This window comes from Cyclopterus lumpus, chromosome 19 (genome assembly GCF_009769545.1).
Source record: "Cyclopterus lumpus isolate fCycLum1 chromosome 19, fCycLum1.pri, whole genome shotgun sequence".
NCBI lineage: Eukaryota > Metazoa > Chordata > Actinopteri > Perciformes > Cyclopteridae > Cyclopterus > Cyclopterus lumpus.
In genome coordinates, this window is record NC_046984.1 from 4,725,677 (window position 1) to 4,753,056 (window position 27,380).

The following is a 27,380-nucleotide window of genomic DNA, read 5'->3' on the forward strand; positions in this document are numbered from 1 at the left end:
CGGGAGATGACTGGATTATATCTTGATGACTACCTGTAAAAAAAAATCCAATCTTGCAGTGGATCTGTGCCTCTTTTGTTGGTCTACAGTTTTCATTATGATCTTTTTTTTGTGGCAAACATACCTTTATTGTGTCAGCACTCACCAGTTAAGAACACCTCAAATGGACCAGTTGGACCATTTCATTACAACTGACAAGAACAGGAAAGCTCACACAGCTGCAACCGCCCAAACATCACTGGATATTTGCATAACATAGCACATGCACACTTTGTATAGACTTGCCGTTAAAGAAGCTACTATCTGTATGTGAATCTGTTCGTCATAAAATAAAAATAGTTATTGAATTTACATCAGAAGTGAATTTTTATTTTAACCTCACCTTCAAAAAGATCAAATAAAACTATCAATTGAGTCAAAATAAAAGTGTTGTCGATGTAAAAGGGGCATAGATGCAAAGAGAACAGGACGCAAACACCGTTTTCCATACAAAATAGACTTTGTTCCTACCAGCAGGGGCATGGCCAGGTCAGCGAAGTAAACAAAGGCCGCCCCGAGTGTGAATCCCACCGCCACAGGCACGAAAGCGAACGAGCCGTACTTCCCAGAATCCTCCGCCATGCCGATCGCCGGTGCCAGCAATGACCAATAGGAAGCAGCAAGCATCACCTGAGAGATGCGAGGAGAAGGAGAAGAGGGTAAATAAAAAATGTTGATTGTAAACAAGATTCTTAAGTGTATAAGCGATTTATGTCCATGTTTCATCTATTTAGAATTTTCTCTTGGGTATAAACTAAATGTATGCCTGTCTTGTACAGATAGTTTGAATGAATGTGATACTGAAATCAACCCATTAAAAGTAAATAACTTAAATAAAATTTTTTTAGCATTCATTATTCATTATGAGAACATATTTTGGGATGGCTCCTTACATAATTTAGTTAAAAACAATCCTCAAACCAGTTACAGTGTTTAATCATTTAGTAGGCCATTCTAATCTATTGTCCATGTTCATGAGTGTCACGACCAAGTTTACATACACTTAATGGGACAAAACAATCAAATTTGGAAATGTTGTACAAACGGGGGGGGGGGGCTTCAGTTACAATAGAACATGATTCATTACATTTCTGTTGTCTTTAATAAGATAAAACTTGGTACACTGCTTCTCCATGAATATGTTCATGACATATTGAAGCATGGCACCAATAGCTCTACCTTGTGACTATTAATAAAACACCGCTATAAGGCATTATTTAAATCACGTCCGATTGTGGGTTATATCTTTCGACGTGCAGTAACACTTCATGCTGGAACTCTTTCAAGCGGCATGAAGCAATCATTTTTTTCAGGAAATAATAACATGCTACTAACCCTGACAGCTGTTATTTGTGTCTGTCAGCTGTCAAAGTCCAATTAGAGAGGGGGCGGGGTCCTGTATGTCTGAACACACTAGTTTGTCTTTTCAAGCTTTATGTACAAACACAAAGTATGTGCAGCTTCTGTTGTTGATCACAAATACATGCCAATCTTACAGCTCCTCTCATAGCCGCCTCCTGACCGGTATCAGCAGTGGAAAAGCAAAACACAGCCCTGCCAATCAAAAGTAATTGGGGCATATCATTAGACGGCAGGCGGCTCCAGCATTCAAAGGAAATGTACGGCTAGCATCAATTCTAGTCTGCTTTGTCAGTCAGAGAGAGTACAAAAAGGGCAAAGTTTGATTGGGCACGCATTTTGGTTTGGCTCTGCGAGCAAGGCTTGTAAATTATGGAAAACCCAAGAGTTGCATTCCAGTCTTATTCATGTTGACGCCATAATTGCAGAGGACAGAACGACCCCATCCTGTTTTTTTTTTTAATCTTCAGTATGACCTGTCTTGACGTTCCCAAACGGAGTTTCTTATTAATTTCCCACAGCGACTCTTTCCTTTTACTTTCATTTAATGATCTACTAGAATTACTACCTTGCGACAAGTTGCAGTTTACGTAGAAATCTGTTAAAAATGTCGTCACTCGTCAATACTAGAAATGTATTTGAAATTGTCGGAATTAGCATAGGAATTCTTGAGTTATTACCAAAAACACGTTGCGTGAGATCACAGTGACCAGGCTTGAAAAGATTCCATTGAGGCAGTACTGAGATGTCGCGTTCATGTACCAAATAAAGTGGCCTGGGAGAATATATCAACATAATGTTTTTAACCCAATAAAAATGTTTATAAACTTTATGGTATGGCCCACCCCTGTAAGTAACCATACATACATACATACATACATACATATCCTAGCAAATTGAAATAGATAAAATAATTGAAGAAAAATGTTTTATATAATAAAGAAGGCCTAGTTATGATGAGGCCTTTTTATGCTTAGTAGAAGCTTCCATCTTTTACTTTTCCACTTTACTTATGCCTCACTTCCACTGCATGGGACGCAAGGCCACATAAAAGAATCGGGACATCATGTTCAACGCGACACTAGCAGAGCGTCTGCACTTTGCTTATTGTACCGCGTACAGTTGCGGACTTCCATTTTTTATTTTATTTAAAACAATAGTAGAAGAAGAAAACAACGTAAAAATGGTCACGCCAAGCCAAGATGCTCACAAAACTACGATCGTGAAAATGTTCATGGCAAGGTTTAGAACAATCTACATTTACATATTATTTTGGTAAGAGTTATGCTATGTTATCTTGTGTTATTAAATGTCCAGTGTCGTCACATATACAACCAAATTGGTGTAACTCTGGAGCTGTGCGCACATGCCTTTGAACTAACAAGCAGACTTGTGAGAGACTTTTCTCATGCCTAGCCACATAACCCATAAACACGGAAAAGAACACTCTTGAAAGGATTATTGGGGGGGGTTTTAATCGTCAATAGCGGCTTCATGTTCTATTGTCTACCAATCAAGGGTGCGACGCTGCAATCCGGAGAACACAATGTAGTTTCATTGTCAATTGATTCAAGGTGAGGAGCTGTCTCCATGTTAATTAGCAAACATTCCAAAACGCACATACGGTGAGCAGCTTGACACACTGCTGATGCAGCTGCCAGGCCTCAAAGATGCACAACATGGAAATGCATGAACATAACATTGTATGCGTGCTCTGTTTGGGAATACATGTGTTTGGTCTCTTTAACGAATTGATTAACCAATTCAATCCCAAAATCATCATTAATAAAAACATTGGTGTGTTCACTTTGAAGTAATAACACACATGTTCCTTCTTGCGTTAAAAGATCAATGCCACTCTAATGTCTGTACTTAGCGTAATGACTGGGAACAGGGGGAAACAACGTGGTTCTTTCTGAAGGTTCAAAATAAAAATCTGCCTCACATCACCATGAAAGCTCATTAATTTAAACATTTTCTTTAGCTAGTTTAAGCTGCGGAAAAAAACTAACTGAAGAAATTAATATGAGGAGGCTTTCAGTTATGCTGTGTTATAATTGAATTTTAGTAGTCCATGCACAAAAACAATGTAGGTCGATTTTGATGGTGTCAAATAATTGTTGTAAATAGGTGTTTTGGAAAATAAACACATTTAAACATTTGTTCTTGTGGTTATGACTCACTGACTACAATTTGCCTCAAAACACGATGATTGTAAGCTACTGGTACAATAGTAATAGAACATTCCCCATCTGAATGAAAACCCTGCCCTAGACAAAGAAATCTAATTAATCGTTTTTCAAGAAAATGGTGGTTGCAAATAATAAGAGTCAATTGGTTTTGCTTTTGTGTAACTGGTTCATGTCAGTAAAAAACCAAACAGCGAAGGAAATCAATAAAAGACTGAGTCTTTCTTGTCAGGCATTTGGCTTTTCGTTTTGCTCCAAGGACAAAAAGAATGGAATAACAATATGTTTCATCACACAAATATGTGTGTCTCTAATAAACAGGTAGTGTCCAAGGTGGCAGCAGGCAATTCCCCATGCTGCCAGCTCTAATTGGAAGACAGTTTGAAATATGAAACTTCAATACCCAGAAATGCTGTAACAACATGACTTCCCTTAACCCCACAAAGCAACACTCATATCAATGATGCTGATCTGTGTTACAAGAGGGCAACGAGAGACAAAGAATCTCATTTGTCTGAGGCCAGCTTCCTGTGAACACAGCCTCCTCCGGCTGTTTACCAAAAAAGACAATTTTGTAAGGATGGATATCGATGCGGATATCAGATCTATCAATCTGAGGATGTCAAGGTCAATGAATAAATCAGAACTTAATCAGAATCAGAACCTTTTATTGCCAAGTATGTTTTCACATGCAAGGAATTTGTCATGGCGGGTGGTGCAACAATAGACAATAACAACAATCAACACAGTGCAAGAATTAAGAATATCAAATAAAAATACACCCGAATAGTGCAAAAGTAAATTTGTTTTAATCGCACTACTTTTCCTGTGAATCTAATACCAATATTCTTTCTTCCTCTTTTTACCTTCCACTATTAGTAAATTACTTTTGTTCTTTTGTTCCTCTCTCATTTGCATCTGCCACGACCGAAACCCCAGGTCCATTTCACAAGCTGTAGTGTCACTACAAGATCCTCAGTGCCAGCACCCGATGACTGCTTTGCTATCTCACTCAGAGCCTTTTGCTGATAGTTTTAGTTGGCGATACGGCGCATCGTGCCCCAGTGCACGCCTTAGCATGCTTAGCTAAGGAAGGAAAGGCTTGTGCAAAAGCTATACATCGGAAAACAAGCTTTGTTTTCTTCCGTGTTGCTACGTCTACTTCATTTCAACATCTGACCTTGTTGTCAAAGACAATAACTGCGTCTGTTGAGTCTGTTGAGTCTATTGAGCTTTGGCAAATGTGTTGGTGGGCATTTGCATGGATAGCTCAAGCCACAGATTATATCTAAGACAGCACACACAGCAAAACACAGGATTTGTGTCGAACTGTTCTTTTGCAAAAACCCATGATGGGAATGAGACAAAAGTTATGGTGGAATAACCTTGAACTTTTTAGTTTTTGCCACACAACTGTTGGTGGTGCAACAGGTCCTCTATTTTTGGTCAAAACTAAAATATTTAAAGCGTGGCCAAATACTCTCTATTGTTCATGAATAATTTGTCCAATATATTCCTGAAATAACAAGTGCTCCTTTTTTTTGTAATTATTACTATCCTCGTCCAAGATAGACAGGAAGACAAAGTTGTAGCTCCATCAAACTGCTCTCGACAGAATCTCAATAAGCTTTCATCATTAAGGACTCTCGTCATGGGTGCTCTGATCGTACAACGCTGGAGGGCAACCGTCGCAGTGTAATCAATCCTGCGATCAATGAGTTCGGAGGTTCAGTGAGAGCAATGGACATCAATATGAGAAGCTGGCAGTGAATCATTTAATAGCTTCATAAGTATAGTATGTGATGGACATTGTCCCTGTTCTTGGATAATTCATACTATATAACTGTTGGAAACCTGTGTATAGTACCCGCCATTAAAATTGATGTAATAAACAAAGTATATTTTCGGTGCGTAATATTCAAGTTCTCTTGAAGACCTACCATATAGCCTACAAGCTTGCTAGTATCTTTTGAAATGAGAAAATTAACTACTTTTTTACAGAAAATGTGCCAAACTTGCAGATTATATAGAGCATCTAAAAAGCCTAATAAATCACACCAAATGCTGCATGTTCTTCTTTAGTCTATTAAGCTCTGGTCTATTTGTTTAGCATGTATTTCATTCTTATCTTGGACCAACAGTCTCAAACTGTAAATTAAGTAAATGAAATCCCTTACTTATGGCAAAAATTGAAAATGAGCTTGAGAATGGTGCTGATGAGTTCTGCCGCCGTCGCTGTGTTTCCTCAGGGAGATGCATTGCCTTTTGAATGCTTCAGTACTTTTAGGTTACTTTAGTGGCTCGATCGGCTAATCGCAGCCTCGCGGCAAATTGAGAGATGAGATGGATGAAGATCGTTTTTGATGAAGATAAAGGCGGGCATTAAAACAACTCGATCGGTGCCCCGCACGAAAGATGAGCGTTGACTGGCCCACCGAAGTACTTGGCTGGTGAGGCTTCATTACGGGGAGCAAGACAAGCCTATATTGTGCACGTTTTCGTCACACTGACTATACCGTTTCTCTGTCCATACCTCACACGCTTTCCAGATAGAGATTAGACTAAATTGCCTGGATTTTCCACTCGACATGTGTCAATTTCTGAGCATCTTTTTTTTTGAATGGCCTGTCCCCCCCCTCCCCCCTCTCCCCGTGGTTAATGCAAAAAATCTCTCAGTGAGAAGAAGATGCCTCCATTAACTTTCCCTCTCCGATCAATACATCTTCCTTCCCGACATCTCTTCCCTACCATTCATCTTGCCGCTGTCTATCTCGAGAACTAATAAGGTTCGAAGCTGTCCAATCTCTCCCACTTAATCTCTTTCTTCCAAGCTTAATAGATCTCATTCTCTGGTTCCTGCGTCCGACTGTCACTCGCTTTCACTCGATCCGTCTCCTGCGGCAACTCAACCATCGTTTCATTTACGGTCATCAGCGGTCCTACATTTTTTTGTTTCTCTGTCGTGTCTCCCTCAGTCGTCATGGACAAGTTCCACGTTGCTGGTTATGATTAGGGTTGCAAAGTGTCGGCCATTTTCCTCGATACATTTTGTTTCTGGCACATTATTTGTTTTAGCTGTACCAGTAATATAAAACATCCAATAGCTTCATATGAAATATTGGCCATTTGTAAATATATTGCTACGAAGGCAGCATGGTTAACCAAAGCATTATATAGGGAGAACTGAGTGCAACGTCCCAGCTATCCCATCCCGTGTTGATGCTCATGATTCTTCAAATCCACGATTCCATTTGACTTTCGATTTTAAGATCACAATCTGAGCCCATTTTCAAATTAAATATGTTTTTAATTAGATTTTTGAGGTGAAAAAAATCTAATTAAAAACTTCTATATCACTTTTAGATGATGTCATAGACATAGGGTCAAATTCAAATAAATAATGAGATATTCCATAACAATATATTTTACCAGTCAATTGGGAACAGACTGTCTTTGCGGGGCGCAGCTACAGGGCAGGCAACCGGTAATCTATGCTGTGTCGTCTTTGAAGTGTGTAAGTAGGCGGGGGCAGGGAGTAGAAAAATAAATACTGGGAGAATTGCCAAACCTACTTTTAATAATAAAGTAAATCTGCCTGTATTGATACTGCTCTTCGTTTTAGTATTCTCTACAGAGTTGTTGGTTAGCTGATGGCACGTGTAATTTCCCCTTCCTCTCGCGATAACACGTTTATTCTTTTTAAAGTTAAGCAGCAGAAAAAGAAAATTACAACATGATCTGAAAATCGTATATTCATTTACAGATTATGCAAATGTAATGCACTGCAGCTCGTTTACATATGTCATCGTAGTACAACAGTGCAAATAATGCTGGAAAAACACATCAAGACTCGGCCTTCACTACAGTTAAAACCTATATTACAAACAATGCAGAGTGTGGTGGAAATGTATCATAGTGTTCTTCTAAATGTAACTGTGCAACTCTGTTCAGCTCAACGTGACCTTGTCTCAACGGCAGCAGCGAAGAGGGACAATAACCAATCTTATTATTGTCTAGTTGTCTCTATCTCCGTCACCTTTCAGGGCCAAACAATATCTGTCAAGCAGACAGAACATGTCTGCAGGACGGTTGGTGGAAGGAGCAAGAGGGGGAGGGGGGATAATCAATAATTCTGACTGTATAAAGACTATCTTTCTGGGTCAGACCTTTCTACTTGCCATAAGAGGGCGACTCCTCTGGTTGCAAAAATAAGTCAGATTGTATGTAAGTCTGAGACAATTACCTTACCTTTTTCTTGATGTATTCCCTCAGTAAACATTGTAAACATGTGTTTATGGTCTCAATTGTTAGTTTCAAGTCTTCGTCAAAACAGTAGGATGTTCAGTGCGTAGTTCTCGTCCAATTTAGGGTCAAATAAACCATGAAGCGGAGTATGCTTTAGGGCGGGGGCAAGACGGCAACGGATACAACGCCAAACTCAAGGCTTCAAAAAAGGCAGTTCACAAAACAATGGGTGACATCACGTTGACTACGTCCACTACTTATATACAGTATGGTACTAAGCAATGAGCAGCCAATAAGACATCCAGTATTCCAACAGACAGTGGTTTTCTACCAAGCACAGTAGCATGGCTAGACAGAATTGAAGCAGCCAATGTCAATCAAACACTGGGAGAATTACAATATTTTGAATAAAATTCTGCTAATTTCTTCTTTTTTTTTTATCATGGAGAACAAGGCTTCATCTGCCTCTCTCATTCCAAAATAGTAGTGATATGCCCTTACTTGCCCCCAGTGAGAAAACACAGTGCATGTTTTGTGTTTCCATCGTTAGAATTCCCAATGGGCATTGCAAAATGTCAAACCCCGAAAAGGTCACAAAAAGTACTTGCATTTGTATTTCAAGCATCCGGCTGAGCAGCTTCACTGAATACTAATTGAGAATTTAATTTAGTTGTAAGGTAACGCAATTTTGTCGGAGACAAGTGATGTTACAAACTAATCCAATGGCCCTTGAGTGTTACCAAATAAAACAGACGGAAATGAGAGTGCTGAGAAACACATTACAAAGGAAATATAAACTGAGAAGATGCACATACATGGAAGCTACTTTTTCTTTTCTTTTAAAGAATAACTACAAAGAAACATTCACACTGATAGTCTGGTTTGCTCATGTAGGTCAAATAGAGGCTTCCATATTTAATTGAAAAACTTTTATAACCAGTTAAAAGTTCCTTGTAGTAATTTAAATTGAGCGTGTTAGCATGCTAACATCTGCTAATTAGCACTAAACACACAATTCACCTGAGGCGGATGGGAATGTCAGTATTTGATCACAAACCAAACGAAAAATGTAATTGTTGACCTCATGATGGTAATAGATAATTACAATTCATCCTGAGGGAATCGTTAAAATCGGTATCCAATTTCAAGGCAATCCATCCAATAGTGGTTGAGACATGCCTCACCAACAGAGTGACACGGCAACATGCTGCAGGATGGCTGCAATTCCCCACAGGAGTTATGCTTCATGTTCCAAGCATTGCCCAGTCACGTTCCTAAAGTTTCACACAATCACACTTGCCAAGTATATCCTATAAGGATATATATATATATATATATATATATATATATATATATATATATATATATATATATATATATATACTTCTACGTCCTCTTGGCCACTCACATCTGAATGGGGGATTGGATCACTTCGATGCAGTGAGAGACACTTGTGATGGAGAGGTCGACGGGCGCCATGGAAAAAAAAAATGTCTCGACCTGTACCCGGCGAGGATGAGCAGCATCTTGATGAATAAATAAGCTCTTGTTAGACTCAATTCATTCCAGTCCTTCTTGAGGGAACCTTTGGGACTGATCACACCAAGGCTTCAGACTGCTTTTCAAACCAAAAATAACTAAAAGGGAAGAAAGTCCCTATTCGTCATTCCATTCCAAATGCACTCAAATATTTGTATATTCTGTGTGCATGTCTTTATAACAGACATGCCCCACTCTTACAAAGTAATCCTGACAGATACTGTTTACCCCTCAGGATGCTCATGACACACAACACTCGTCTGGCACCTTCATGGCAATAGAACTAATCCCCATATGGACGAGTGCCCGGACCTGGTTACAGATTCTTCACGCTCGTGTTCAACCTCCGTGCAGCTGAACACCCTCAGACAAAAAAACAAATGGTATAATTGCATAAAATGCTGTTTATTGGCCTATCCTTCACACTGGATTGTGAGCATTTGTGCATTGCACATGCCATGTGTTTTGTTTCAGCACATGACTTGCATTTGTCAAAATCTCAACATCACCCATTAACCAGGTGGAGCCAGAGAATAACATGATTTGCGTTTAATAGTAAACAGAAGAACATCTTCTGTTAACGTCTTTTTTTTTAATGACTTTTTTAACTTACCTTGGATTGGCTTCCATATTCAGAGTCCTCATCCATTTTTCCACACATCAATGTTCCTAGTTAAAGTTAATAGGTATCTTTGGTATTTTTCAACATGGACCCTATGTTCCCACATTGTTATGTCTAAGTGACTAACGGTGACCAAAACTATTTTAAATGGTTCAGAATTGACTACTTTGTACGGAAGCTAGATTTCGCAAATGTCTAAAATACACCAACATGCTTAATAACTAAATAAGCTGGCCCAGGAGTTAGAAGATGTACCTTAGTGGCCATCAAAGAGGATGACAACCCTTTCACACATCCAAAGCAGCTCACATTAACATATCCCAGCGTGTGCATTGCTCTGTGGATCAGTGCAACGCTACCAGTAATAGTAGCTTCAGCCAAGAGGAGTTTTTCCTAAATTAAAACGAGGTCAACCATGGCTCAAGAACGCCTCAGCAGTCAACCAGGAGGTCGGTGGTCATATTTCAGACGATGATGTGGTTGATGACATTTTTCAGCGAGGAAGGCCAGAAGGATTGCACTGTAACCCTTGAAGTGTGATGCTAGGGAATTGAATGTAAATGGTTTTTTTTGCATATTCTATTTTGATTATTTAATACGTGTCACATATTTTACAATATATCAATTTAATTGAAAGCAAACTTGCATATATTCTTTTATTGTTTGTTATTATTGTTTGCTCAGTTGTCATTTGTTTTGACTCTTTAGTGTGCACTTTGCATTTCTTCTTAGCTCTTGTTCTTGTAAATAAAAAGGTGGAGTACTTTACTGTAGAACTGTTAAGAAGTTTTTATTTTTTTTATTTTTTGGGGGGGAGGTGCCAGGGGTGAAGCTTGTCTATATAAGCTCCGCCTAATGCAAGCAGAGGAGTAGAGTTTGCTGAGGTGGGGTGGGGTAGCTGTTTCCTCTAACACCAAACTCTTTAGTTTACCAATTTTGACAACCATGTATATACCAACTGTATGACCAGTTGTTTTTGCACAGACAGACTAATATTGCCATTGTAAGTGTCTGACATCATTATTGAAAGGGCCCGATAGAGGAATAAAACCTCTTTCTTGTTTAGCCTGGTCTTGTTCCAGAAGTCACATCCACCTTCTCAACATCAGCTAAATATTCAGCCATGACTTTAAAAATCTTTTAGATAACACTATTCATGCTCGCTGCCAACACAACAAGCTCTGCCAACGCTGGCACTCCTCTCCCCAACTATCACTAAAAGTCACATGTCAACAAATAACTGACCCGGATCAAAGATGAGGTAATAAAAAACTAAAACCTTTCTCCGTAGGCATAGTGTTGTAAGACACTTATAATAATAATCGGAGCTTTTTAGTGGTACATTGACAGTGGCATTGTTCAATCAATGTATGGACTATTTTGTATGAGGAGTATACTTTCACTTTTGAAACTTAAAGTACATTATGATGCAAATTATTTTTAATTGAGTACATTTTTGAATGCAGGACATGTAACAGAGTATATCAACACTGTGGTATTGCTACTTTTATTTGAGTGAATGAACCGAGCACTTAGTCTTCCGCTGACTCGTGACCACTCCATGATATAATATAGAGTTTTCATCTACTGTACGCGGGGACCAATGCATTTATTAATGTAGCTGCTCATGACAATAACAAAGAAACGGCTCTTTTGTTTTATCGTGTGGCACGGAGATGATTGAATATGTGTGGTATAAGAGCTTTGAGGGGAAATAAACACACCGGTCTCATCACCATTATATGGCCTTGATGCATATTAAACATGAATTATAAGAACTCTTTCTGTCCAGAGGTTTTCTGGGTGAAGTTATAGTGTGTGTATCCTGGAGACAGACAGAACTCCTGTCCTCAAGTTGAGATCCACGTATTACTCCAAGATCTTTTGGAACTTACATTTCTTACATTTTACTTTTCTGGGGGGGGGTTTCTGGTCCATTTCACAAATCTCTAAATATATCAAATAAGCTGCATTGCTATTTCTCACAATCACCAGTACAGAAAACACCCACAGTAATTCAACATTACTATTGGCTGATATTAGTATCAGACAAGGACAATTATTTGTAAATTATTGTAATTCGTGCATTCATAAACCGTCCCTGTTACAGTAATTACTGTTGCATTATATCAACTGAGCCTTGACTCGAAAAACAACTAACTAAACTAAAAACTAAACTAAACTAAATCAGAAGACTGGGCTTAAATGTCGCACATTAACGTCATTAGCTGTAATTGCTTTCCTGTAACACGTCTTTCCAAGAATAAAGAGTGCCATTACCTAAAACATGCAAACATGAGCTTTGGGACTTGAAAGGACAGGAAGAAAAGATACAAAGCGATGTATAGAAATAATGAAATTGTCATATATTCCTTGCCAACCATTGCAGCTGAGAGATGCTGGGTTCTGGGAAAGAATGACCGGATTTTCTGCCGTGACAAAGACCGTATGGCATGCTTGTGTGTGTAGGTGTGTGTGTGTGTGTGTGCGTGCGTGCGTGCGTGCGTGCGTGCGTGCGTTGGATTTTGGAGGGGGTGTGAGTTTGTGTGGCGGCAGATGCAAAGCATGGGGAACAGGATGCATCAAAATTACATGACATGCAAAAAGAATGACACATGCAGGTCATGAGACACCCACCAAGCCCCATACGCATGCACGCCGACACAACATTCATTTGTGTCACGTTAGATTGGGTTGCACCAATAAGGATTTAATATAAGATAAGTGCTTATCAGAGCTTAGCCAAAAAGAATGTAGGAAATGAGCAAATCCAGATTTGAAATAAAGCAGAGGTCTGACGCCGAGTCAAAAGAATCAGTAAATCCATGGAGCTTAAATCAATATGGAGATGATTGGTAACCAAAATCAAATGGATGAATTTGCGTGCTGTACGGACCTAGTAAGTTATAACCGTTTTCATTGTACTTAGCTGCAATTCATACCGGCAGCAGAGCTAATATAATAATATAAGTGTTGCGGATGCAACATGAGTGAATTTAAGTTCCCGCTGGTAAACGGTGAGGCAGCATATATGTTTCAAGGCTTTTATTGTGTTTGCTATCTTTGAACTGAGCCGTGTGTGTGTTTTTTGTACAATATAGTGTACGGAGAAAAATTCAACGAAATAGAGCAGCTCCCGTAGGACAGCGTCGTATTTAGGAGCCTTCCTTCAATTGAATGAATTTTCTGCCGGTTTCTTGCTCATCGTCACTCTGAAGTTTGCGAAATGGTGAATGGTAAAAAGACTCAATCTCGTATAGCGCCTTTCTCATCTTCAGCCAACTCAAGGCGCTTTAACACTACATGCCCTTCGCCCATTCAAACAAACGTAGCTCAAGCAAAAGTTCAGGAAGACACTCTTTACACTCTGGTTCTTTCATAAGCAGTCTTAGTCTTGCAGCGATTACTCCATCAGCTGATTGGGGCCGTGCATAATGACTGGACCGATCGGAGGCAGCGTAGCTCTATAAGCCAATCACAGAGTCGCTGGCAATCTTTTAAATATGTTCTCCTCTCCGCTGCTGTCAGTTGTCGTTTCAGCTCAAACCGATGCGACCCTCCTCCAGCAACTCTTCTTCTTCACCACCACCAGTGTCTGGACTCCATGGGGGGATTCTGCCTTGGCAGATATCAGCATCTCTACCCCTTGCTGGTCCTAATTCAGGATGGAGTCCAATCGCCAAAGACTTTGCACTATTTCAATATGCAATTGTAATAAATTATTGTTAAACTCTAAATATTAGTCTCCTGATTGAACTGATGGGGGCTACCATGCATAGCCGGAGCTAACGGAGCTTGTCTGATCGTCAGTGGCATTGCGTGCGAATAATAAAGATGCTTGGCACAAAGAAAGAAAAAAATCACTATCTGCCCTTTTTAAACTGTCTCTTTACTATCTGTCTGACCTTCTTTCAGTCTCCGTCTGCAACCAAAAGCAATCCCAAGGCCTCACAGGACATTCTTCTTTGAACATGGCATGAAGGGAGAGCCGATCCATTTCCTTCGGAAATGTTTCCCCCTCAGACCCGATAGAGCTGAATAGTTGAATTTATCAAATATAAAAGTCAAAATGGAGCAGCAATCTTGTCACAGCCACATCTCAGGGGCACAATATTAATGAGTGGGGAGGACCGCCGTTTACCGCCCGCATTCAAAAAGCACAAGATTGCGTAAGTTGTCTCCCTTCAGCTGCAGCAGCACTTAAGTCTCTCTCCATCCATATATCCTGCAACAGCTTTTTCTTTCTCCCAGGTACACAGTAAAGCAAATATATACATATATAAATATATATATGCATACCGGTATATATATTTCACACTGTTCCTGTTGAGTGGCTAAATTCTTTAAAAGCATAGTTCAGAAAGATATGCTACTCACAAAGTTGGAGAGACATTCAGCGAATGTTTGAAAGAAATCCCCCCCAGCTCCATTCTGCCTTATCTTATTCCACTGGACCGCATAAGAGCATCAGCGCAGCCCGGGAGGTAATTGAAAAGCTGTTTAGATTGACGTACAGATAACTGTGACTGATTAAGGTTAGATTGATAGTTTTCGGCCACTCTCTTGCTCAAGGAATCTCTCCTCATTTGGTTTTGGTCTCATCACCTCACTGATGTGGCTAGGCCTGTAATTATCAACAATATTACAGCACCTATAAGGAATCGCAATTAAAGCTTCAACAGGATTACAACCTAAAACAATTATATATGGGTATATGACGGCTGTCTCCATGGAAATGAATGTTCAAAGTGGCCAGCTCGAAGAAAGCTTTATCTTGATATATGGTGTAGGGAAATGATGGCGGGTATATTGCAAACTAAGTAGACATTACACTTCTTCAGGATCTTTGGACCAGTTTGATCAAGCACGGTACCGTACACCTTTTTTTTTAATACTAGAACAGTGAATTAAAGGGCCAGTGTGTAGCATTGCATGGACTCTATGAGCAGAACTTGAATATAATATCCATAACTATGTTTTTTTACATTTGTGCATAGTCACCATAAATGAAGAATTGCTGTGTTTGCGTTACCGTAGAATGAACCATTCATCTCTCTGGGTCCGAGAAATGTGTTTTTCCTATCATTTCCCTCTTTTTAGAACCTGTAATACGTTAAAATCAGCTACGCAGCCTTCCTGAATCCCAGCAGATCTATAGTACAAGACAGCTTTGGCTTGGAAAGCTTATAAAGTAATTGTATTATTGTTAAAGGCATCACTGAGACTTTGCCGCGCTCAGTGCCGTTCAGATATGCTCCCGATTCTCTGCACTGAGACACTTGATAAATATCTCCCTTGAACTGCTTCTCCCTCAGGAAATCGAGAATTGTAATTGCGTGAGTCAGATAGTGAGCTTTAGGGGGCTGTATATTTTTTTTATTGCCGCATAATACCTCTTTACACATGATAAGGCCAGGAATTCCTTCGGGGTAATAATTATCCTAAACACTTATTAATTATCTGCCTGCCACAGTGAAAACGTTCAAAAAAACCATCACATCCCGGCATCTTCCCACTTGCACTGTGTGTGTGTGTGTGTGTGTGTGTGTGTGTGTGTGTGTGTGTGTTTGTGTGTGTGTGTGTGTGTGTGTGTGTGTCTCTAACTCACCCCAGCTGCAAAGCCTAGACTTCCATCCAAGATGCGCTTCTGCAAAAGGGCAGACAAGAAGAGAGATTGTGCGAGTCACTCAAACCAATACCCTCAAACCCTTCAGTTGACCTCTTACTGTTTACTAAACTGACTGTGGGGCGACTGTGACTGAGTGATGAGCAGGGTCGTCCTTCAATCAGAGGATCGACGGTTCGATCCCCGGCTCCGCTAGCCCATGTCAATGTGTCCTTAGGCAAGACACTTAACCCCAAAATTGCTCCCGTTAGCTGTCCCCTATTCATGGATTGTGTGTGAATGTGTATGAAAGTGTGTGAATGTTAGTTACTGCTAATGTGCAGGTGGAACCTTAGCCCCTCCCATCAGTGTGTGAATGGGTGAATGATGTCATGTAGTGTTAAAGCGCTTTGAGTGATCGGAAGACTAGAAAAGCGCTTTACAAGTACAGGTCCATTTAACCGACAAAAATGCTACATGTCTCGAGAGGCCACGATATTTGTAAAAAACACACACAATCTACGAGCAAAAACAATAGAGGGCTTTCATGGGATGTTAGTAGTTATATTGGAAGTCCTTAGCTTGTGGCAACAGCAGCTAAATGACTTTGAACATTTGGAAACATTTTGTCTTTAAAAAAAACGCATGCCGTCTCCAGTCTTTTATGCTGAGCTCAGCTAACCGGCCGCTGGCTCCAGCTACAAACTTTCTGTACGGATGTGGGAGGGGCATCTTCTCATTGAACTCTTTCAAAGACAGTGGCCAACTGAAACGATGTGTAAAGTATTTACTCGAGCTCTGCGTGTCTGCGTGTCCTTGGTTCATACGATACCTGTCGGCTGGAGAAGACAAAGACCAGGGCTGCTCCGGCGGCGGTCAGGCCCCAGGTGAACAGAGTACCCAGCAGGGCCTGGGTCACAGGGCTGTAGCCTTCCAGCATGGTGCCAGAACCTGGACATGCAACACACGTGAAGTCAAACTAATCCCACGTTCCGTTGGAAGACAACAACTCGCCCTTATCTTTTTTTCCAGGAAAGACTTTGAGGGCTGGAGGTTGGCAACAATATCTGTATTGAAATCCTCCAGTAACTGCCCAGCCTCTATATTAGCCTCCTCCTACGAGAGTCGAGTCAATATTGTCCCCCGTCTCGGGAGGCACCAATCACAAAGAAACACAACTTTTAGGAAGTGTACACCTTCAACGGCTGAAGTGTGGACAAGAATGACAAAGAGAACAAACAAACAATGGATCCCCATAGAAGGGCTGAACGTGCTTCGGCTGACTCATCATTAAATGTGTGCCTGCCCGCTGTTTGTTGTTTCAGCGCACACACACTCAACGGACGAGAGAGTCAAATCCTGCTTGATCAGGACTCTTAGTATCCTGGAAGTTCATTTGGCATCTGCACACCCAACCTGTTGACCATTGAAGATGACCCTGTGCACCCTAAAATCTGCTGATGATTAATAAATGCAACATACGGTGGGGGTGCTGTGAACACTAGGAGTGTCAGTTATACAGCAAAACACCAAATCGATATTATTATTGTCCAACTATGAATGATCAATTCAGTGGTTACATTAATGTAGACAGAGCGCCCGCCGTGCTCACAACTGACTACTACTGGGTACTATTAAAATATTAAGACATAGTGTAACAATGGCTGTTGCATGTCACTCAAACGCTATTTGTGGTTTTATTACACTACACACATTAATTCAGCAAAGTAGTCATCAAGCTTTCATTTAATCATCAAATGACATGTTCACGAGCTCTAACATGTAACCACACGGCAGCAAAGAGAGCTGCTTTTATATTAAATGTATTGACGACTAACAACTCCATACGGTACATATGACTTATTGATATGCAATCTCAGAAATGCCGCATGAACGTTTGAATGAGAAGTTACATGTGGGTTGTTGTTTTTTTGGTGCGCGTGCAGTATACGTGTATGTGTGCTGTTGTTGTTGTTGTTGTTGTTGTTGTTGTTGTTGTTTTATTGCTGCCAAAGTATAGTGTTGCATAAACGGCTTTAATGTGGCGTCTTCGGGTAACGGAGTCACACACACGGACACAGTATATCACGTCTGCATGGCAATGAGAGCCGACCGGCTAACTTTAAATGCCTGCTCGCGTGCTACTATAAAGTAACGCTGTTACATTTCACTCAAACGCTACAGGTTTTATTAGACTACGCGCATTAATTCGGCAACGTTTATTTTTGACCTATGTTTTACGTTATGGGTCCTTTTTGGCATTTGTTTTAGGTCTACTCACTTCTTTCCAGTGGCACCTCGCCTCCTCTGTATTTACTTCCTACTTCCCAGAACACGTGTCTATGACAGGCACAGCCCCGCCTCTCCTCGCAGCCTATTGGTCAATCACTTTGACAGAAGAAGCAGAAGCAACTGTCGTGAGAGCGACCTTATTAAATCATTTAAATATTATGTGAAAACGCCACAGAGAAGTTTGAAACTGAGTACGTTCAGTTCTATTTTTATTTTATTTTTACATTTAAGAAACATGAGGCGAGAACATTTCACTGTCTTATGAGAGATTAAATATATATATATATATAGATATTAAACATATCAGAGTTGTTGAAAACCAACTCATCATAATGCAAAAAGCAGTGTCATATTATAATGTACAGGTCTCTGGGGAGAGTGGTGCATGTGTATGCCTGGTTTGGACAGTAGTGGAATCACTGTGCTTAAATACAAATGTATTGTCATGTATTATATGGAGTCTTCATTTGCTGCCACAATTCAGAGTGAAACATTGTTCTATTTAATCCACTACATCCATCCAAAAGCTTTACAAATTAAGATTCCACGTGATCAGTATTGTAGATAAAACTCACCCACAGTATGGAATATAAATGTGTGGTGCATGCGCGTGCGGTGCATGTGGGTGTGTTGTGCATGCACGTGTGGCGCATGCACGTGTGGTGCATACGTGTGGTGTAGGTGTGGACTTTCTGCTGGCTGACAAGAAACAGATTGTGCTGGGGAATTTCCTCTTCCCAGTGGAAGTTTCCGGGATTGCTGCTCTCATTTACCGTTCAGTGGTAATTCCTAGGCATGTTGACCTTTGACTCGCGGACCGATCATCAGTAACTGATTCAAGCACTCAGCTTCCTGTTTCCGATATTTCAAAATGCGTTCCATAATCAGAACCTTAACGTTTCCTGGAAAGCACTGCAGCAATAATGCTGTAACACTGACTGGCTATATGAATTAAAAAGGCTATTTTCATCATAACCACCAATTCAAAGACATCCAATACTTTATTGTGAGTATTTCTAGTACAGCAGCCAATTAATTAAGGCAGGTTAGAAGATATTGTATCTTTTTATCTATTTTGTCCGGAAGCAAGTTGACTGATCATTTATTTATTTGTATTACATTTTTAGAGCTGGTCTTTCTGCCTTTTCTTCGATGGATTCCTGTGGTTGCAGGATTATTAAACAGATGTGCATAATGAGGACTCAAGAAGGAAGCAATTACTCTTCCGAGAAACTGACTGAAGTTTACTGTCTGATGTGTTAGATCCCCGCTGATTTATGTTAATACGATATCAAAACTCCTGCATTGGAAATATTCAAACATGACATCACGCTGCTTTTCTTGATTTTTTTGCATCATAATAGCAGCAATACACCGCCAAAGAAAAGATTTGTGCCACAACTTTATTTCTACGGTGTTTATACCTTTGTAAGTATATGTTTTCCATTAGATGTCTTAAAAATACTTTCTGATAACACCAACCATTAGGGAACAAATTAATATGCCACCTTGGATACAATAAATCCATTAACTAATGCGTTTAGATTATGCCATGACAGTTTTTCTACTTTTGATGGAACAAAGATGTTACAGTGCAGTTGTTACTTGACGTTTGACATTTGACATTTCTCTGTCGCAATTGCAGGAATCCCAATTTGTATTACTCACTAGTACTCTGGGTTTATAGGCACTGCTGCTGGGAAACAAAAAGATGAAAACAAGCTGATACCCAGAAACAATAAACAAGACAATAAGACATGTGGAGTTTCCAGATTCCTTTAGTGGCTTCCTTTCACTTCCAAATACGCAATGTTTCTGTCTGATTTATATTTTTCTGGAATTAAATGATTGCATGTAAGCTGCAGATGGTCTCTGTGTTTCATTAGCGACTTTTAAGACTTAGATGGAAATGTCCGCCTGTTAGCTCAACCACTTTGGTCAAGAGTGAAATATCTCAAAAGCTATTGGATGGATTGCCATGAAATTGGGTACCGATGGTCCTCAAAGGATGAGCACTGTAGACGTCGATGGTCCCTTGACGTAACCTGTAGTATGTTTGACATTAGCGGTTCAGATTTAATCATTTTGACAAATATCCAAGGTCCCTTGAGGATAAATCCCAATGACTTTGTCGATTCTGTGACTTTTACTTGAGAAAACACCAGCAGGTCAAAATTATTATTCGGTGAAAATGCTTGACACCTATTTGATAGACTTGCGCATCATTTTTACAGACATTCATGGTCCCCAGAGGGTGAATCTTACAGACTTTCTTGATCCCCCAACTTTTCATGTGGCTGGCATTTGTTTTTGGGTGAAATGTCCTGACAGGAATGGGATGGATTACAGTGAAATTTGCTACAGATGTGCATGGTCCCTCAAGGATGAATCCTGAGTTATCCTCTTTTACGGATGGATTTGCACAAAATTCTGATTGACATCTATGGTGTCGAGAGGATGTATCCTAATGACTTTGGTGAGCCCACCTTGCACCACGATGAGGTGGATATGTTTTACTTTGAATGACATCTCTCGCTAATAAGTATTAGATTTCCAGATTTGTAATCTAGCACCATCCTCGGGTTATTATATTATTCATACAGTAAATAGCTTCAGCATTACTTTGTGTGCACGCTAACACGCAAAACTAAGACCATGAACATGGTAAGCATTATTCCTGCTGCACGCCATCATGTCAGCATGTCAGCATGCTGATGTTAACATATAGCTCAATGCACCAGAGTACCTACTGTACACTGAGCTGCTAGCATGGATGTAGATGGCCTCTGCAAGACAAGAGTAAGCATCTCCTTCTTAAATAAAATGTGGTTTCCGGTGTTCACGCGTTGGAACAGTGGAAGTAAAAACCTTGTGAGGGGAAGAAGAGAAAGGGGAGTCTTTGAACAGAGTACTCCTTAAAAGCTTCTTTTCTGATAAATTGTGAAGTATCCTCGATTCTGTCAACATGAAAGATTAACATGGCTCGTGCTTTTGCTGTAGACAGCTCTGCAGCACTCGGCTATTGATGACAGCATGTCAACACAGTGAAATAGTGCCCGTGAAATACGAAGCTGTCAAACAGCTCCGAATTTAGCACCATGAAACAGTGATTCCAGTGATGTTTTTACGATAGCCGGGGTTTGGCCGGGGAGGTGGGCCTCGCCGCGTGAAGTGTTAGTCTCCGGGGGAAAGTTAAGCCGCAACCTAATCAGGAGTTTAGGCTACAAAGGCATTTTTTCCAGTTAATTGGAACCAGTCAAAAGCCGGAGTGAAGGTATGTCTTGAGATATCTCTGAGGGAAACTGTGCCACCAGATGAGCGAGCGCTCTGATATGGTCTTTGAAATGAGATACAATCACTGCATAGGGGTAGATGTGATGGGAAGAAAGGAATAGTTTTTGATGGTGGCTGGCGGAACACACTGGAGGTTTTCTGGGGGGGGGGTGCCTGGGTTATTCCAGCTATGCGTGTCAGAGCGGCAACAGGACAGGGGTCATCGCTCATCCAGAGTCTTTAATCTTGCCAACCCCACCCCGCTCTTTACAATCTACCCGTCTCTTTCCGCTGTCTCGTCTCCTTTTCACCTTTTGCCTTTCCTCCTTCACCTCCTTCCTTTGGTGGAGTGAGAAAAACAAGGTGGAAGGGCTGGAGGAGGACGGAAGGAGTCGAGGAGGCAAAAGAACAAATGTCAAATGTCAAAATACTAAAGCCCTGAAAAAACAGGTTGCTCAGTCTGGGTTGTAAAGGTGGGTGGCCCGAGCAACGAGATAGTGTTATTATCTGTGTGTGTGTGTGTGTGTGTTTAGGTTTAGTTGTATGAACCCCCAGTGAACTGTGGTGAGACAAAATGGATGGTGGGGAGGTGGGGTGAAGTAAACAGAAGCAGAGGGGAGAGAAGAACGGGGAAAAAAGTAATGAAAACAAAAGTATTGCAGCAGATGGGGCCAGGGTTTACCTTGGAAACAGCATTACAGCAGAGGAACTGGGGGAGTGCTGAGGAGGGGCGTGAGCCAAGCTGGAGTTTATCTCTGGAGACTGATGAACAGGGGGTGAGGGGGGAGGTCGTAGGGTGTGTGAGTAAGTGAGTGTGTGTGGGTGGGAGGGGTGGGGAGGTGGGGGGCGACACACTCCTCGCACACTGTGGGGGGAAGACATATAAAAGGGCTCCCAGGGAGAAAGAGTGGTCAGGCAAGCGAGTGGCCGTCCTGCTCATTTCCACACTGCTGTGCATCACAGAGGGCGTTTAAGCGAGAGAGAGAGAGAGAGAGAGAGTGTGTGCGTGTGTGTGTGTGTGTGTGTGCATGCGCATGTGTGAGTGTGCACATGTGGATAAGAGAGAAGCGTGCCGACTGCCCCACCACAAAAGGAATCAACTTTTTCTTTTTTTTTCCTTTTTTTGTTTTAGAGGTAAAAAGAGGGAACAATTGACTGAATGGGGGGGAAGCCCGGCTGCCCTTGAACCTGAAAACGCTGTTTGATTTGTCAGATTTCCGTTTGTGTGGTTTACTCCTCTCTCCCACAGCGGGGAGTCGAGAGGTGACTCTTGAGCTGCTCGCAGAGGAATTTGAACAGAAGCAGAGATGTTGTCCCTCTGAGCTGCCACTCCTCTGACTGTAATTTTGACTTTTTATTCTCTCCTTTTTTTTTGATTAATGATTGGATGCGCTGAGTCACAATGGACGCATCATCTCTATCAGATATAGACTACAACCAGACATATGTGGATGAGCATTATTTCTTCGAGGACAATATAGACGGCTATGGCATCACCATGGCCATCCTCTACTTGGTGGTTTGTATCCTGGGACTAGCTGGGAACTCCCTCGTCATCGTCGCCATTTTGAAATTGGACAAAATGTCATCCTCCACGACCGTGTACATTTTCAACCTGGCCGTGGCCGACGGACTCTTCATGGTTGGTCTTCCCTTCATCGCGAGCCAAAACTTCCAGAACCACTGGATGTTCGGCGACACCGTGTGCAAAGTCGTCATGGTGCTGGACGGCATCAACCAGTTCACCAGCATCTTCTGTCTGACGGCGATGAGCATCGATCGCTACATGGCGCTGGCCGACCCGCTGCGCTTCGCCCGCTGGAGAACGCCGCGCTGGGCCAAGATCGTCTCGGCATTGCTGTGGCTGCTCTCGCTCCTGACCATCCTCCCCATGGCGCTCCACTTCTCGGCCGAACGAGGCCTGTGCATACCGGACCTGGTCTCGGACGCCTGGTGGCTCGGCATCCTGTCTTACACCTTCGTCATGGGCTTCGCTCTGCCGTTCACGGTCATGACGGCCTCTTACGCGGCGCTGCTGCTCACCCTGAGGGCCCGGCGGCTCCGAGCGCCGCCGGTCAACCCGGAGAGCCACCGGCTGGAGCGGCAGCTCACCAATATGGTGGTCGCAGTGGTGGTGGTGTTCGGGGTGTGCTGGCTGCCGTTTTACACCTTCAACTTCTGCTCCCTGTATCAAACCGGCATGGTCCTGTCCTTCGCTCGAGCTTTTGAGTTTGTGGTGCTGCTGTCGTACTCGTGGAGCTGCGCTAACCCCATCCTCTACGCCTGCCTCTCCGACACCTTCAGGAGGCACTTCCGCACACTCCTCTGCCCTGCCGCCAAGTCCTCTCCCAGCATGCAGTGCAACACTGAACGGTACGACTTGAATGACACAGGTGTGCGGGACGTGACCATTCTGGCGTAAAAGACGATGAAAAACTGACTCGGCGTTTCTCTCAATATCTTGTCACGATGCACTGCATGATGCATTCCACCTTCTTTAAACATGGTTACTTATTTAATGTTTTGGAGATAAGTGATCATTTCGTTTTTTTCGGGGGTTTCTTTTTAATATTTACACTTTACTTGGAATGTATCAATTGTATATATTTTCTTGCCCTGGGCGATTCGATTTGCTGAATTTGAGTCTATGGTCGGGTGTCGGTCGAGAGATGATCGACGCACCTGTGTTGATCATCTCTGTGAATCTTGAAGTTCACCCTCTTCTCCCGTCGCTTTCATACTTTCTCATTTCTCCGAGTTCTTACCACACATTAGTCAAAGTAGAAGGACAGGAAGAAAGAAAATGCAAAGAGCATAATTCAGTTTGACTTCCCGGAACACAAATCCTCTGTCTCGACAGAGTAGGAGCCCGCCTACGAATTTAGTAACTCTGCTCCGCTGCATCTCAACAGGACGAGTGAAATGAGGCACGAGAGGGATGAAGTGTGGACAGGTGGAGTGTAAACAGAATAATGCGGGTCACATGCCTGTGGCCAAACACCGGCACGAAGACACACAGACAGCTCCTCGACTCCCACAGCTGGATTACGTCCTGTTGTGGGAGACTATCAGATCAGATGTGTGTGTGTGTATGTGTGTGTGTGTGTGTGTGTGTGCGTGCCTGCCTGGGTGGCCGTGTTTGTGCACCTACATGCGCGCATGTTGAGAACCTCGTGTGCTACAGGCGTACTGCGGTGTTCTGCTTAAGCCTGAGGATTCCCAAAAGATACTTTTAAGGACACGGACAGGTGAACATATTCAGCAACACATTTTCTTTTTCATTCCATTACTGTTAGCTTAAAAAACAACCGAAAAAATGTCCCCAGTTTAGAAATCTAAAAAAGCAGCTTGATGAAAATGAATTGGGACGAAACCCAATGCTTTCATAAAGTCACGCAGAGGCATGGCATCCGGTAGGTTATGGTTTATCATGTACAGCTTTAACACTCATTTCTCCAATCAGCATGCATCACGGGTGATTTAACTGACAGCGATCAAAAACGCATACAAACCAGGAGTCAACAGACCCAAAATATATCCAATCGCAGCATTTTCAGCCGATCAACAGCAGGAGTTACATAAACAGAAACACGTTCTTTTGCACACAGATGCAAAGGAAGAGTAAACAGAATAATACACAAACACACTTGTTAAAAGTGCATTTGTAGAAACACACATTGGCTGTTAATTTTCAGCGATGTAAATATGCATAAATGAGAAAATGATGTGTCTGTGGTTTGTTGACAAACATAATAAATGTGTTAGTGTACAAAAGATAAGCATGCCTCATTTTAACGACTCACTGTAATCCATTCACACCACGTCTGAACACGAAACACAAACTTTGTAAATCCTGAGTTTTAATGAGGCTGGTGATCAGGACACGGGACTGGGACTTCACTTATATTGATCATATAGTCACCACATATACGTATATATATATATATGAGCGTTTCTCAGATGCTATTACCGTATTGATTGTAAATAAACTTGCTTGTCTTTTATTCGTTTCTGTTGCCATATTGCCGTTACAAAGTGATGAAACTCGGTTTACTTGTGCAGATGATGGGAAATGTTATGAAAAGATGGAAAAATGAACACTATGACAACTATGTCACTATTGAGTCATAGCAGCCAGTCGAGTACGACACTTTATTACAACTATGAAGTAATTCACTTAAGTATTTCTATTTTGTGATCTGTTGTGTTCCATTCCACTACATTGCAGAGGGAAATATAGGACTTTTACTTTCACTGAATATATTCACATTGTTGTGTTTTTGTCTCCCACCACTTTATGGAAGCTCAATAAAAAAAAATCAATAAAAAGAAGCATGTTGTTAAATGACGGGCATTCTTCCTTCTGTACGGGACGAAAAAGCAAACGTCTGCTTGCATACTCTCCCCGGTGGGCATTCTGTGAACTGGAAAGACTGTAAATGTCAAGCCCGCTTGCTGAGACCCACTCGTGTCTTCCGGGCTTGTTTTTCTTTTTTTTTTTAAAGAGCTAATAAACCCCTGCCACATCTCCTGCAAGTTTAAAGACGCTCGTGGAAGAATTTGACGGACAGTGAGGGGGAAACCAAGCTCAGGGTCAGCCCAAAAGCCCAAAAACACACAAATGTTTTTTTTATTGCATGGCTAAAGTATGTATCATATTAAAATAGTTTTGACATGACATCATAGGGACTCATTAGTTACTTATAGTGCCCTCTCACATTTCAATATTCTTACGGGGGTTCACAACATCTTAGAATCTAAATGTTTGCTGATATTTGCCAACAAACGACCAACACTCTGGTTTTAAGTGATTATTTCACTACTATTTGTGACTCTTCTTTTATAAAGAATATGCATATGAAATCACTGTAACCATGTACATGTTCTAATTTGCCTGAGAAACTAGAATCTGGATTTAAATCTGACCTCTTTGTTAAGCATGAAATAAAGTGAAAAGTGCCCTAAAATAAATCCCAATTGGTTTGTGTGCTTTTCTATCTTTTTCCAGCTGGTAGCTGCCGCCTCAAAAAGGCTGTGCTTGACTGAGTGGTGTTCAGGTTTATCATAGGGTGTCATTGAGTTGTTGGTCATGCTATTTTTCTGGGAACATTGAGGTAGGTGGAGGTGGGGGTGAGGTGGTAGAGTTCAGGAAGGGGAGATTCTAGGTCATGGGGACCGTACACGCTCATAATTCCATTGGCTGCACCAAAACAGAATTTTTAACCCAAACAAAAAGTCGCAGTCTTTGTGACGGCCACTAGGTGCTGGCTTTCTGTCTATGAGTCTTGGTCTTGATGTTTTCCAATAAGGAGTTTTTTTTTTTTTCAATAGCAAAGAACAAGGTTTCATTTTTCAACTGACCAGTTTTTTAAATTATAAACCTCGTGACACATTAGGAGGAAAAGCGGAAGTTTTTCAGATTAATAAATAAAAAACGATGTCCTGTAGTCTATACGTCTTCGTGGACCTACATCAGACTTGGTCATCGGTATGTTGAACGTTTTTTGGCTGCTAAACATTAAGAACCAATGAGGTTCAGAGGTGCTAGTAGGCTAGTTGTTTCCTTCTGTTTCCAGTCTCAATGCTAAGCTGAGCTAGCCGGCAGCTCGCTGTTGAGTTATATTTGAAGGAGATAAGAGATGGTTATTAATCTTCTCATCTAAATCCATTGCTTTAGAATATAGCAAGGTTAATTTAAAGCAATGAGGACTGATTTGAGTGGGCTTATTGATGGCTCATTTAGTGTAGCGATCCTTCACACAACCGTTGGTGTCTGATAGCGATGCACAAAGCTTTAACCATTTAGTGCCCGTATGAGACGCAGCTGACTTTCAAGCAACTCCAATGTACGCACGTCCGCAGCAATATCAGTTGCTTCGTAAGTCAGGTGACGTAATAGGAAGAGGGACCAAGTCCACATAGGGCCAGAGAAAGTGTGCTTATAAACCTAAAAGATAACTGCGATCATATATTAAAAAATGAAAGTCACATTTTCCATGCAGCAAAATGTGTGGGGACCAGTCCAGACAATGTATGGGGTTTGATGGGACTCCTCGTAGGCACACATAGTTTTAAAACAAGGCAATGGTTATCTGTTCTCTCAGTCAAGGTTTAGTTACAACTCTGGACTCATGCAAGATGGTAAGCAATTGATTGACAGTGAATATTGATTCAATATTTAACGTAATGCTGATTAGTTGGGCATACTGCAGAGCAC

At 41.4% G+C, this 27,380-nt stretch overlaps 2 protein-coding genes across 3 annotated transcripts in view; one reads left to right on the forward strand and one right to left on the reverse strand.

Moving 5' to 3' along the window:
• LOC117748903 (zinc transporter ZIP11-like) overlaps positions 1-17,943 on the reverse strand; it is a 75,468-nt gene extending 57,525 nt beyond the window's left edge. Inside the window, exons 1-4 of one of the 2 annotated variants that reach the window (XM_034559033.1) lie at positions 17,880-17,943; positions 16,431-16,549; positions 15,602-15,640; positions 511-669 (exon numbers count right to left, since the gene is read on the reverse strand). In XM_034559033.1, coding sequence (XP_034414924.1) covers positions 511-669; positions 15,602-15,640; positions 16,431-16,538 — 306 coding nt within the window. In that variant the 5' untranslated portion in view covers positions 16,539-16,549; positions 17,880-17,943. The remainder of the gene's footprint in view (positions 1-510; positions 670-15,601; positions 15,641-16,430; positions 16,550-17,879) is intronic. The other variant, XM_034559034.1, reaches the window with a different exon arrangement.
• A 4,139-nt stretch (positions 17,944-22,082) lies between these two features.
• On the forward strand, positions 22,083-26,120 carry LOC117748777 (somatostatin receptor type 2). Its single transcript, XM_034558842.1, has one exon. The coding sequence runs from the start codon at positions 22,566-22,568 to the stop codon at positions 23,583-23,585; it is 1,020 nt and encodes a 339-aa protein (XP_034414733.1). The 5' UTR covers positions 22,083-22,565; the 3' UTR covers positions 23,586-26,120.
• The last annotated feature ends 1,260 nt before the right edge of the window (positions 26,121-27,380 follow it).